Genomic DNA, 13,811 nt, shown 5'->3' on the forward strand with positions numbered 1-13,811 from the left:
TCTATTTTTGAAGTTATTTGTTTGAGTTCTATAGAACTTAGTTCCAGTGAATGGAAGATTGCACTTGACTGCTGCTTAAAATAAACAACACAATGGACAACATTCCCCTTTCCCACAGGCCTACAATCAGGAGAACTACGGGGCGGGGGTGGGGTGGCTAGAGATCAGGGCTTGGGCTGAGGGTCAACCTGGACTTTGGAATGAGGGGAGACCAACTGATGCTATGGTGGGGTAGATCGACAGTTGGGAGGAGAGGGAACAGTCCCTCGAACAGGAGGCTGGAGAACAAAGCTTTTGGGAAGCATAGGGGAAATGTTAGTGATCAGGGAGGGGTGGGGCAGTGAAGACTTCTTTAATGGTCTGGAAACAGTGCTACTGCTCTTCTTGGCCTCCAAGGAGTGCTGAAACAAGTAGTTAGCTTGGGAAGCCGACAGCTCCCATTTCCTTTGCACGGCCTAGTTTCCCGACTCAGTGAAACAAATTTCAAATTGAACGCCCAGTTGTGCTGTGAGAGTCCGATGTGAATGTGTTAAATGAGTGTCCTGCCTCTCCATGGTGGGGTAGTCGAAAATGGCAGCCGGAATTACGGCAGCACCCATTTTATTTTGTAAAACTCTCATCCTCCACCTCACACTGTGTGTGCGTGCGTGTGTGCTCCACTCACATCTCCTACTGACCGATAGCTGACATGTAGCCCAAGGTGACACTCCATCCAGGATGGCAGTCACAATGGGACAAATCAAGATCACACATACACAGGATGTTCTGTTTATTTCATTCGTGACACATGGCATCAGTGGCTGGCCAGCATTTATTGCCCATCCCTAGTTGCCCGTGAGAAGGTGGTGGTGAGCTGCCTTCTTGAAACACTGCAGTCTACGTGCTATAGGTTGACTCACAATATAGTTAGAGATGGAATTCCAGGATTTTGACCCAGGCACAGTGGTTAGCACTACTGCATCACAGCACCAGGAACCCAGGTTCAATTCTGGCCTCAAGCAACTGTCTGTGTGAAATTTGCATGTTCAACACATGTCTGCGTGGGTTTTCTCTGGGTCCTCCCACTTTCCTCCCACAATCCAAAGATGTGCAGGGTTAGGTTGATTGACCATGCTAAATTGACCCCTAGTATTGGGAGATTAGCAGGGTAAATAAATGGGGTTATGGGGATAGGGCCTGGGTGGGATTGTTGTCGGTGCAGACTTGATGGGCCGAATGGCCTCCTTCTGCACCAGGGATTCTATGAAGTCAGGATGGTGAGTGGCTTGGAGGGGAATTTGCAGATGGTGGTGTTCCCATGTATCTGCTGCCCTTGCCCTTCTAGATGAAAGTGGTTGTGTGTTTGGAAGGTGCTGTCTAAGGATCTTTGATGAATTGCTGTAGTGCATTTTGTAGATAGTACACACTGCTGCTACTGAGTGTCGGTGGTGGAGGGAGTGGATGTTTGTGGATGTGCCAATCAAGCGGGCTGCTTTGTCCTGGATGGTGTCAAGCTTCTTGAGTGTTGTTGGAGCTGCACCCACCCAGGCAAGTGGGGAGTATTCCATCACACTCCTGACTTGTGCCATGTAGATGCTGGACAGGTGTCCGAGTAATATGTTCCATTCACTATTTTTCTTTCAGGTATGCTCCCTGTTATCTCCACTCGCCAGCTGTCTAACTTTGAACTTACTCTTAGCGCTGATGGTACTCGGGTTGGAAACCACAAGTGTTCTAACCTGCTAGACTACAATGAAGTGAAGACTCATTATGGCTTCTTGTCAGATTCTACTAAAAATCCTGAGGTAATTGGAGAGACCGCTCCATACCAGTATAGCTCATCGCTGCGTGGACCTTCTACACTTCGCTTCTACCGAAACCTCAACCTTGAAGCTTGTCTCTGGGAGTTTGAAAGTTTCTATGATATGTCTGAATTGCTAACAGATTGTGGTGGTACTATTGGGACGGATGGCCAGGTATGAGGTTCTTCTTCTTCTTTGCAGAAATTTGTTTTATGCCACATATCTTTCTTAAGCAGATAAAATTCTGATGCAGGTGTTTATGTTAAAGAAAGTAGAGTAGGCTAAATGTTACGTATTTCAGTATACACACTCATTCAATATTCCCTGAAGACGGTGACTCATGCTGAGGTATGGTTTTGGGGGCTCAGGGTGTGCTTGTGAATATAATCAACATCGAATTATAAACACAAATGCAGTTGACCCACTATAGTACCTGTCAGTACAGAGCATATCCTGTTCAAACTGTTTTCAAGATAGTTTTGTTTACATGTTAGGAATGCACGCTGTCAATCCTGGAATCCAATAATTATAGAATGAACGTTAATCCAATGTTTTCATTTTTCGAATCACATCATTGCAGTCACTTTGCAGTTAATGGGAACATCTGTGTAGACAAAACTATCATTTAGAATCAGTTTTGATTAATTTAAATTTTCATTTAAGCAGAGTAAATAGATCTTGTCTGGGGGCTGCAGTGAATCATTATTTGAGCATTTTTGGATGTTTTTTTAAATTATCACTTTGAATAATAGTGAAATCCAGACGCCCTTTTTTTTTTACCTCGTTACCCATTTGAATTGGCTGAGGAAAAATACTTAGGAGTAGAATAAGTTGTTGATAAATACTGCCAGGTCTTTCCTCTTCTGCACTGTGTGGGTGTCTGATTAATGCCTCATCACTTTACTATTCTCCTTTAGATGGTGAACAAAGCCTTGCTACATGGGGATGATGTTTTACTGTAACACAACACCATGCAGAAGGTTGGGCCACGTGTAGACAGGCAGAGCTTGGATCCTTTAGTTTGTCAGTTCTTTGTACAAACCCACATGTGTTGAGTATGGTTGAGATCCAAGATTGTCTCTTGTTTTGAATTCTTTGCCATAAAGCTGCATCCTGCCCACTCACTCTTGTAAGAATTTGCCTTCTAGGTTTCATTGTGATGAATGCTCTCCGATGAATTTTAGTTTATTCTTGATCCTAACCTTACTTTTGAATTAATTTTCTTCTTCCTGAACTTCCTACTTAGGATTTCCCGGGTAAGAGGCTCTATACTCTGTCCTCTTTCATGTACAGGAGAAGTGCCAGAACAGCCCTGGTTGATTTTTATTTTTGCGGTTTCCCTCCATCCTACCTCCATTGGCTGCCTTCCAAGACAGCTTGGTTATTCCAAAGCACAGCGTACAGATGCACAATACCCTAAGCAATGAAGGCTATTATTTTACTTCACTCTGTTGTTACCTCACGAGTATATACGATATTATCTTTTTTTAAATAATCATATAATTCAATAAAATTGAGTCAGTTCTTTATGATTTAATCTAACATTTTAGCTTGTGTTTTCTGATCAGTTTTATTTGAATATTAATGTAGGTTGCAGGCAGTATTAAAATGTAAGAGAATATCAGTGACGGAATGTGGACATCAAGTCTACAATGGTCACATTTCACCTGCAACAACAAAACATCCATATTTCTTTCTACCAGGCATTTTGTGAAGGTGACAATCTTAACAAGATTGTTATTTACAAAAAGGTTTGGTTGCATTTCTTTAAAAAAACACCAAAATTTGTATTTCCAAAGCAACATTTATTGCTATCATTTCATAAACATTGCCCAAGTTTGAACAAAATACACAGGTTGCTTCTGGCTGATGGTCATTCTTCTGTAACCCATTTCGTTAGCAGTGGTTCACATGATTCTAGCACAAATCCATGTACCTCAGTAGTGGTATCAATGTCCTTGACTGGAAGATTTGTCTTTTACAGCCTTTTTACCTCCATATAATCACTTCTAGAACAAAGCAGGCATGATAGCTAAACTTGGCCATAATTCCCAATAAGCAACGGCATAGGGTTTCATTAATGACCTTGAGTTAAACAAGGAGGCTAGTTCCACTATCTCTTTCCTACCTCCCTCCTCCAAAAGGGATAGGAGATATCAATTAATTCATATATGCAGAAGCATTGCAGAAGAAAAGAAAAATGCTGTTGAAGCTTTATGTCCTGGACTCATCAGGAAACAACAAGAAAAGGATGAAAGGAACATGTACACACAATAAAGTCTTTTCAACTAAACAAAGGCTAGGGGGATAGCCATTCCCTGGTTCATTTCCTAGGGCAATGTCTTGACCAATCAGAGTCAACCTGCCTGGTTTGAATTTATATAAAGTTAACTGTCAGTTACTGGTGCATTCTCCATGGCAACACCTTTACCAATCAGAGTCCACTTGCTGACCAATCAGCCCTCGCTTCTTATGCAGTTTAAATTGTTGTTCCCTTTACAATTTGGTATTCTTGTGAAGTGTCCTGATGAGTGCGAGATGAAAAACTTTGACAACGTGTGTCTTTTTTTCAGCAGTACTCAAGTTCTGGGCTATCAAACAACTACATGCAGGATCACTAAAGGAGTGTATTGGGAGGAAGCATTGAGTGAGAGAGGTAGAAAACACAACATAAAAAGGGAGAAAATTTAATTTTGATAATTTGACAGTCTCTGAATATTTCAAGTGCAAGAGATGTATAAATGAAACAATAATCTGTGTTATTTTGGCCAGCACTGACAAAGCAGCTCTTTATTTATCCAGTTGTAAGCACAAGGGCTGAGATCATTTGTTGAACAGTGGCAGTCACAGCAGTCTCACTTTTATCAGTAGTAGGAATCAAAGGGCCTCAGCCACCCTGTTAAAGGACAGCCTTCAGATAACTACAGCTTCTTGTCAGAAATGGAAATGCATTATCTCCCTGCTTTTGTTGCCGCGGTGTGAAGGGCTAGATCTTAAAACAAACCGTGCGTCTCCTTGGCGCTTTTCTTTGATGTCTGCTGCTGATAGGGAGGTTCTTTTGCCCACTGCCATTTATTGTTGTCGATAAGGGAATGATCATGCAGTTCAGAACTCAGCAAATAAAGACGTTTTCTCTTAAGTTTGGCATAATGGTTTGCCGACCTTTGTTTTTTACTGTGTTGTTTTATGTACAATATTTGAACTTTAGTGAAATAATGCAATGATCAAAGTATTCTTTACTTTTTGGGAAGACTCCCCTAACACTCCCTTGCACAACACTTCAGTTATTAAAATAGTTTCAGGGGACCTGTAGTTGGTTTCAGATTTTTGGGGTAGAGGCCAACAAAGAAGAAAAGTATAAGATATTATATAAAACCACCTTAGAGGCACATAAACATTGAATGTTTAGCCATTCACTTTCAGCTTATTGCCTTTCATTTGTACCCAACCATCTCTGTCCGGTTTGGAAACACCGAACACCCAGAAGAAAATATACAGTAAAACTTGGAAATTACTTGGGCAAACTGGAGTTCCATTTTTAAGGTACACAAAAGTTTACCACCAGTTTTAATGCTTTCCCCTCCTGGGTATGTTATGGACATTTGTTCATGGTGCTCCTATTGTAGTTTTACGAAGATTGATGCCAGTTGCAGTAACTCTCACATTCAGATCCACCATAGTTGTCTGTAACCCATGGTGTAATTATTTGCTGGGATTCATTAATAGTTGAGTTCTCCTCGTTGCCCATCTGAACAGAACCAATGTGCCAAAAGGTCTCTTCCTATGCTGCAACGACTCTATATTAAAGAAATTTAATTCTAACTGTGTTCCAGCAGTAACTGTGTTATTGTGCCCTACACAGTAACTTTTCCCTGATTTTCCCTTGCACTGCTAAAGAACCTGGTCAAAGGGAAGTGCAGGCACAACCATCAGAAAAGATGCAATTGAGTCTAAATAGCCAACAGCATTGTACCATTTCATTTTCACAAAATGCAAGGTGGAAAATTAAAACTGACAATATCTCTTGTGGGCATGAATTGTTCTACCTGATCTAAAAGTGCTAACAAGTGCATTGCTTGATATTTGAAATTTATTAAGCTGTGTGATGATTTTGGAGTTCTTATTCAAGGCCAGGTGCTACTCTGCTAATTAGTTCAGAATGGGAAAATGAACTGGCACATTGACCAGTTACAGATAACTCATAGAATCATAGAATCCTACAGTGCAGAAAGAGGCCATTCGGCCCATCAAGTCTGCACCAGCCACAATCCCACCCAGGCCCTATCCCCATATCATTACATATTTACCCACTAATCCCTCTAACCTTTGCATCCCGGGACACTAAGGGGCAATTTAGAATGGCCAATCAAGCTAGCCAGCACATCTTTGGACTGTGGGAGGAAACCGGAGCACCCGGAGGAAACCCACGCAGACACAGGGAGAATGTGCAAACTCCACACAGTGACCCGAGCCGGGATTCAAACCCAGGTCCCTGGAGCTGTGAAGCAGCAGTGCTAACCACTGTGCTACTGTGCTGCCCTAATTACTCTAATTATTACTGAAGTATTCCCATCACAATCTAAAAGTCTGAATCGGCATCTAGTGCTAATGATTGGTCAGTCGAAGGGTTTTAGACTTTCAAAGGGTTTGTCAGCATATTTCAGGAGGAATTATTTGCTTTGGAGTTGAAATAGTTTTCCCAAAGTGATGCCCCACATCTCTGAACTAAAGTGTCAATCAGCTGCGATACATTACCAGTATGTAGTCACCAGATAACTGGAAATCAATTATCAAACCACAGAATCACCTCTGTAGATAGCAGTGTATATGGGAAGTTGAATTTTAACCTACCTGTCATTTGATTTCTAGTTCTGGCTCTGTCTCCTATATCCTATAACTCATGGTTAAAGCTCTAAGTTAGACTGAGTCACTGTTCATGACTGGTAATTTGGATTCCTGGATATTCCTGATAATTGTAGTAACAATGAATGCTTGTTTTCCTAAAGCTTGAGTACATACTAGTTGTAGAATGTCGACTGTATCCTTGTCAGATGCCTGTTGCTTGAAGGTTATTCAGAACTTGGGGCCATATCTCAAAGCTAATCAGTAATCCTGTTTGTGAAACTCTTATTAAAGAATTTGTGCCTGCAAGTCATAAAATCTACTTTTTATTCTGTTGTGACACTGCAACGTCTCTCGTTTTAGAGTTGTCCAGTTTCACTTTAAGTAACATAGAACATAGAACATTACAGCGCAGAACAGGCCCTTCGGCCCACGATGTTGCACCGACCAGTTAAAAAAAAAACTGTGACCCTCCAACCTAAACCAATTTCTTTTCGTCCATGAACCTATCTACGGATCTCTTAAACGCCCCCAAACTAGGCGCATTTACTACTGATGCTGGCAGGGCATTCCAATCCCTCACCACCCTCTGGGTAAAGAACCTACCCCTGACATCGGTTCTATAACTACCCCCCCTCAATTTAAAGCCATGCCCCCTCGTGCTGGATTTCTCCATCAGAGGAAAAAGGCTATCACTATCCACCCTATCTAAACCTCTAATCATCTTATATGTTTCAATAAGATCCCCTCTTAGCCGCCGCCTTTCCAGCGAAAACAATCCCAAATCCCTCAGCCTCTCCTCATAGGATCTCCCCTCCATACCAGGCAACATCCTGGTAAACCTCCTCTGCACCCTCTCCAAAGCCTCCACATCCTTCCTGTAATGTGGGGACCAGAACTGCACACAGTACTCCAAGTGCGGCCGCACCAGAGTTGTGTACAGTTGCAACATAACGCTACGACTCCTAAATTCAATCCCCCTACCAATAAACGCCAAGACACCATATGCCTTCTTAACAACCTTATCTACTTGATTCCCAACTTTCAGGGATCTATGCACACATACACCTAGATCCCTCTGCTCCTCCACACTATTCAAAGTCCTCCCGTTAGCCCTATACTCAACACATCTGTTATTCCTACCAAAGTGAATTACCTCACACTTCTCCGCATTAAACTCCATCCGCCACCTCTCGGCCCAACTTTGCAACCTGTCTAAGTCTTCCTGCAAACTACGACACCCTTCCTCACTGTCTACCACACCACCGACTTTGGTGTCATCAGCAAATTTGCTAATCCACCCAACTATACCCTCATCCAGATCATTAATAAATATTACAAACAGCAGTGGCCCCAAAACAGATCCCTGAGGTACACCACTTGTAACCGCACTCCATGATGAATATTTACTATCAACCACCACCCTCTGTTTCCTATCCGCTAGCCAATTCCTGATCCAATTTCCTAGATCACCCCCAATCCCATACATCTGCATTTTCTGCAGAAGCCTACCATGGTGAACCTTATCAAACGCCTTACTAAAATCCATATATACCACGTCCACTGCCTTGCCCCCATCCACCTCCTTGGTCACTTTCTCAAAAAACTCAATAAGGTTAGTAAGGCACGACCTACCTGCCACAAAACCATGCTGACTATCACCTATCAATTCATTACTCTCCAAATAACTATAAATCCTATCCCTTATAATTTTTTCCAACATCTTGCCGACAACAGAAGTGAGACTCACCGGTCTATAATTCCCGGGGAAGTCTCTGTTCCCCTTCTTAAACAATGGGACAACATTCGCTAACCTCCAATCTTCTGGTACTATACCAGAGGCCAACGACGACCTGAAGATCAGAGCCAGAGGCTCTGCAATCACTTCTCTTGCCTCCCAGAGAATCCTTGGATAAATCCCATCCGGACCAGGGGATTTATCTATTTTCAGACCCTCCAGAATATCCTGCACATCCTCCTTATCAACTGTAATACTGTCTATTCTACTCCCTTGCAACCCAGTGTCCTCCTCAGCTATATTCATGTCCCCTTGCGTGAACACCGAAGAGAAATATTGGTTCAATGCTTCACCAATCTCCTCCGGTTCCACACATAACTTCCCTCTGCCATCTATAACTGGCCCTAAACTTGCCCTAACCAACCTTCTGTTCTTGACATACCTATAGAACGCCTTAGGATTCTCTTTAACCCTATCCGCCAAAGTCTTCTCATGTCCCCTTTTAGCCCTTCTAAGCTCGCTCTTCAACTCCCTCTTAGCCAATCTAAAGCTTTCTAGTGCACTACCCGAGTGCTCACGTCTCATCCGAACATAAGCCTCCTTTTTCTTTTTAACCAACAAAGAAACTTTTTTGGTGCACCACGGTTCCCTAGCCCTACCAATTCCTCCTTGCCTGACAGGGACATACCTATCACAGACTCGCAGTAGCTGCTCCTTGAAAAAACTCCACATGTCGGACGTTCCCAGTCCCTGTAATCTCCTAGTCCAACCTATGTTTCCTAATTCTCTCCTAATAGCCTCATAATTACCCTTCCCCCAGCTAAAACCACTGGCCCGAGGTTCATGCCTATCCCTTTCCATCACTAAGGTGAACGTAACCGAATTGTGGTCACTATCACCAAAATGCACACCAACTTCCAAGTCTAGCACCTGGTCTGGCTCATTTCCCAGCACCAGATCCAATATAGCCTCACCTCTAGTTGGCCTGTCTACATACTGAGTCAAAAAACCTTCCTGCACGCTTTGAACAAAAACTGACCCCTCTAACGAGCTAGAGCTATAACAATTCCAGTCAATATTAGTCAAGTTAAAATCCCCCATAACAATTGCCCTATTACTTTCACTCCTAAGCAGGATTGACTCCGCAATCCTTTCCTCAACCTCTCTAGAACTTTTAGGAGGTCTATAAAAGACTCCCAACAGGGTGACCTCTCCTCTCCTATTTCTAATCTCCGCCCATACTACCTCAACAGATAAGTCCTCATCAAACCTCCTCTCTGACACTGTGATACAATCTCTGACCAATAATGCTACCCCTCCCCCTCTTCTACCTCCTTCCCTACTTCGACTAAAACATTTGAACCCCGGGACCTGCAGCATCCATTCCTGCCCCTGCTCTATCCATGTCTCTGAAATAGCCACAACATCGAAGTCCCAGGTACTGATCCACGCTGCAAGTTCACCCACTTTATTGCGAATACTCCTGGCATTGAAGTATACACATTTCAAACCCTGCTCCACCCCACCTCTGCAATGCCGTGCATTGCAGTCCCCATCCATGCATCCCTCACTTTCAGCCCCACTACTCAGGATCCCTCCCCCCCCCCGAATCAGTTTAAACCTCCCTGCATGGCCTTAGCAAATTTACCCCCCAGGATATTGGTCCCCTTCTGATTAAGGTGTAGACCATCCTTCTCATAGAGGTCACACCTTCCCCAGTACGAGCCCCAATTGCTTAAGTACCTGAACCCCTCCCTCCTGCACCATCCCCTCAGCCATGAATTCAAACCTTCCCTCTCCCTATTCCTCTCTAAACTATCCCGTGGTACAGGCAAGAGTCCAGAGATAACCACTCTGTCAGTCTTGGCCTTTAGTTTCCACCCCAACATGAAGTAATACCTGGATTTTTTGTATTCATTTGTGGGACATAGGCACCGCTGGCTGGCCAGCATTTATTGCCCATCCCTAGTTGCCCTTTAAACTGAGTGGCTTGCTAAGCTATTTCAGAGGGCAGTTGAGAGTCCACCACATTGCTGTGGCTCTGGAGTCACATGGAGGCCAGACCAGGTAAGGATGGTAGATTTCCTGCCCTAACGGACATTAGTGAGATGGGTCTTTCTGAAAATTGACAATAGTCTTATGGTCATCAGTAGATTTTAATTCCAGATATTTTTGTTATTGAATTTAAATTCCACCATCTGCCGTGGTGGGATTCTAACCCAGATCGCCAGAAAATTAGCTAAGTTTCTGGATTAATAGTCTATCGATAATACCACTAGGCCATTGCCTACGCACGATTGTGATGTTCAAAGCTGTGCAGACACTTGTCAAAAATATAGATAGAAAGCAGAGGTAGCTGGGGGACAGCTCTGGTCTTTTACTAAGTGGTATTTCTCCGAGATGTAAAGTGGCAGATGAACAGGGTAGCAGCTTCTGTTCCGCGAGACCGGGCCAAATTAGCACTGTGTAATCTTTATTATCCAGATAAAGAAGTTAAGCTTTAAGTTGGGGCTTCAATTCCTTTGAACATGGAATGTACATGACTGGGAAAGATCATTATGGTTTGTATGCCAGTCTTAAAAATGTTGAAAATAGCATACTGTATATCATTCTGTCTGTCTGTCATCCACCTACAACATTTTCCAACCAGACATCTACCTACTTGTCCCTTCTAATTAACCCTGGAACCTGCCTATCAGAGTGATTCATTTTGCACATTCACTGCGCTACAACAAAGGACCAAATACAACCTTGGTAAAGGTAGATCATATTTTCATAATCAGAAATATCCAGGTGAGTTAACATTTTAAGGAAAGCACCTTTGTGGTTTAAAAAAAATCATACCACCATTCTACGACTGACCAACTAACAATGTTGGCAGGACTTTGCAAGAAGTCATTGAGAAAGGATTTGCATGATTCAGTGTAGGTTCATTTTGACAAAACCGCATAATATCCAATAGTGCAAACCTATCAATTGCAATAAACTAATATTGCAAAGAGTTAACCATTTGAACATTGGTAAGTTGTACATATATGTGAATTATTGTAAATTCTGCAGAACAATAAAATTCTGCAGTAAAGTCATTATTCTTAAACCAACATTGACCCAGTTTTTGGGCTTTTGTAAAAAGTGACATTTAAAAGTTATATTTGGCGCTAGCTGGTTGTGTTAAAATATTTTCTTGGCCTTTCTTTCTGTCTCATCAGGTTTTGAACCTTGTGCAGTCCTATGTGACTCTGCGAGTCCCTCTTTATGTCTCCTACGTTTTCCATTCCCCAGTGGGTGTTGGTGGCTGGCAGCACTTTGATCTGCAGTCAGAGCTTCGTTTGACTTTTGTGTACGACACTGCCATCTTGTGGAGGGATGGAATTGGCAGCCCACCAGAGGCGGAATTGCAGGGTTAGTGATTTCCAGAGATTGTTCCACCATTTCCAGTTGTTAATATCAGCACATTCAGTTTGGTGGGGAAAGGTTTTAATCAGGAAAACTCCTCATCGGTAATTTCATTTCACAATTGTAGGTAAATTTTGCAAGACCCCACCGACAGCAAGGCCTTGCACAGTGAGAGAAAATTTTTCGTCAAATGACAGCAATCTGTTTACCTGAAGTGCTGGGGTGGGTTCAAACTGTTGTATTTTTATTAGCTGTTTCCATCTTCATGTCAGCACATCTTATACCTCAGATGACGTTACAGCAGTTTTTAGCTGTCAGCTCTCCATATTAGTGCTCCCTGTTTCTGACATTTTTTTAGCTAAATTTATAAATGTGCCTGATGTCCGCCAACAGGTGCCCTTTACCCAACTAGCATGCGGATCAACAGTGAAGGTCGTCTGGTTGTGAACTTCCGTACCGATGCACGATTCCGTGGCCTCTTTGTTATGGTGCATCCTGGTGAGTGCGAACCTCTGAGCACTGTTCATTTTTCTTCTAATTTTGTTCTTCCCTCCTGAAGACAACCGTTTCTTCCTTTTTGCACATGGCTAGGATTTGGAATTCACTATCTGATAGGGCGGTGGATACAAATTCAATTTGCCTTCAAAAGGGAATTGGATAAAAACTTGAATGAGAAAGAATTGCAGGGATATGGAGAAAGAAGAGAGGAGTCGGACTAATGGGATTGCTCTTCGAGAGCGTCGTGCAGATTTGATGGGCTGGATGACCTCCTTTTGGGTTGTATTATTCTATCATTCCATGTACTACTTCACAGGCATACCAGTGACTGTAATTTGAGTCTTAACCTTTAAGAGCAGTTTCATATCACACCCCCCCCCCCCCCCCCAATCTTCACTCCTAAACACTTTCTAACAGGTGATCACTGAATTAGTGAGGTGTCGGAATCTGAATTGATGTTTTCTGATTTTGTACCTAGGGGATCAATATCATGAGAGGTCTAAACAGAGTAACTAGAGAGAAACTGTTCCCATTGGCAGAATGGTCAAGAACTAGAGGTGATCGGCCAACAAGTCAAAGACAACGTGTGAAGAAGCATTATTACACAGCGAGTGATTGAGATCTGGAATGTGCCAGGGAGTGTGGTGGAGGCAGGTTCAAATTGGGGCTTTCAAAAGAGATTTGGATCAAACCTGAAGGGAAAAAATGTGGAGATATAGGAAGAGAGCTAGAAAATGGAACTAGCTAGATTGTTCTTTCTGAGAGCTGGAACAGATTTGATGGGCTGAATGGCCTCCTCTGCACTGTAATTATTCGGTGACTTCCATGTTTCCAACATAGATCAACTAATTCAGCTCAGGACAGGGGTAATATCTGGAAATGTCCTGGTCTGTACGGATGAGCTTCTTTACTGGAAAAAAATTACTGAGCCCCTGGGGAGCACGAGCAATCTTATTCTTTTGAGAAAGGAAGATGTCCTTGAGAAATATGTTAATAGCAAACGTGTATTTAATTTACTGTTTGCAGTACAATGTTTTGAAGATGCCTTAAAATAATCTGTCCTTTCCAGCATCATCCCTTAGCTCCATGGTTATGTCAGCCGATCACCCAGGATTGACCTTTACCCTCAGCATAGTGCGGAGTGAGCCAACGTACAATCATCCTGAGCAACAGTGGAGCTTCACCTCAGATTTTGCTGTAAGTTTTATAAATAAAGAGTAATTGCTGATGAACCAGTTTACGCTCAAATCAGGATTAGATGTAGATCAGGATTGCTAAGTATAATTTGCCTTTGCTACCTCTAGGTATAACTATGCTGCTGTTCTGGCTGCCCTCCCATCTTGCTTCCTCCAAAAACCTGAACTCATTCAAAACCCTGCCTTTGGTGTCCTAACTCACATCTGACTTGCTGATATTTAGCCTGTGCTCTGCTGACCTGTGTTGGCTCCTGGAGCAGCAATACCTTGATTTTAAAATTCTTCATGTTGCTTTCAAATCATAACTTCACCCCTCCCCACCCCACAACTCCCTAATCTCAGTTATCTACTCCAGCTCTA

At 42.8% G+C, this 13,811-nt stretch overlaps 1 protein-coding gene across 2 annotated transcripts in view; it reads left to right on the forward strand.

The window, feature by feature from the left end:
• Window positions 1–13,811, forward strand: part of LOC144499805 (FRAS1-related extracellular matrix protein 2-like) — a 217,888-nt gene that overhangs the window by 191,480 nt on the left and 12,597 nt on the right. For both annotated transcript variants that reach the window (XM_078222307.1, XM_078222308.1), the window contains 4 exons: window positions 1,624–1,955; window positions 11,571–11,763; window positions 12,151–12,255; window positions 13,325–13,452. In XM_078222307.1, the coding sequence (XP_078078433.1) occupies window positions 1,624–1,955; window positions 11,571–11,763; window positions 12,151–12,255; window positions 13,325–13,452 (758 nt within the window). The remainder of the gene's footprint in view (window positions 1–1,623; window positions 1,956–11,570; window positions 11,764–12,150; window positions 12,256–13,324; window positions 13,453–13,811) is intronic.

This window comes from Mustelus asterias, chromosome 10, assembly GCF_964213995.1.
Source record: "Mustelus asterias chromosome 10, sMusAst1.hap1.1, whole genome shotgun sequence".
Lineage (NCBI taxonomy): Eukaryota > Metazoa > Chordata > Chondrichthyes > Carcharhiniformes > Triakidae > Mustelus > Mustelus asterias.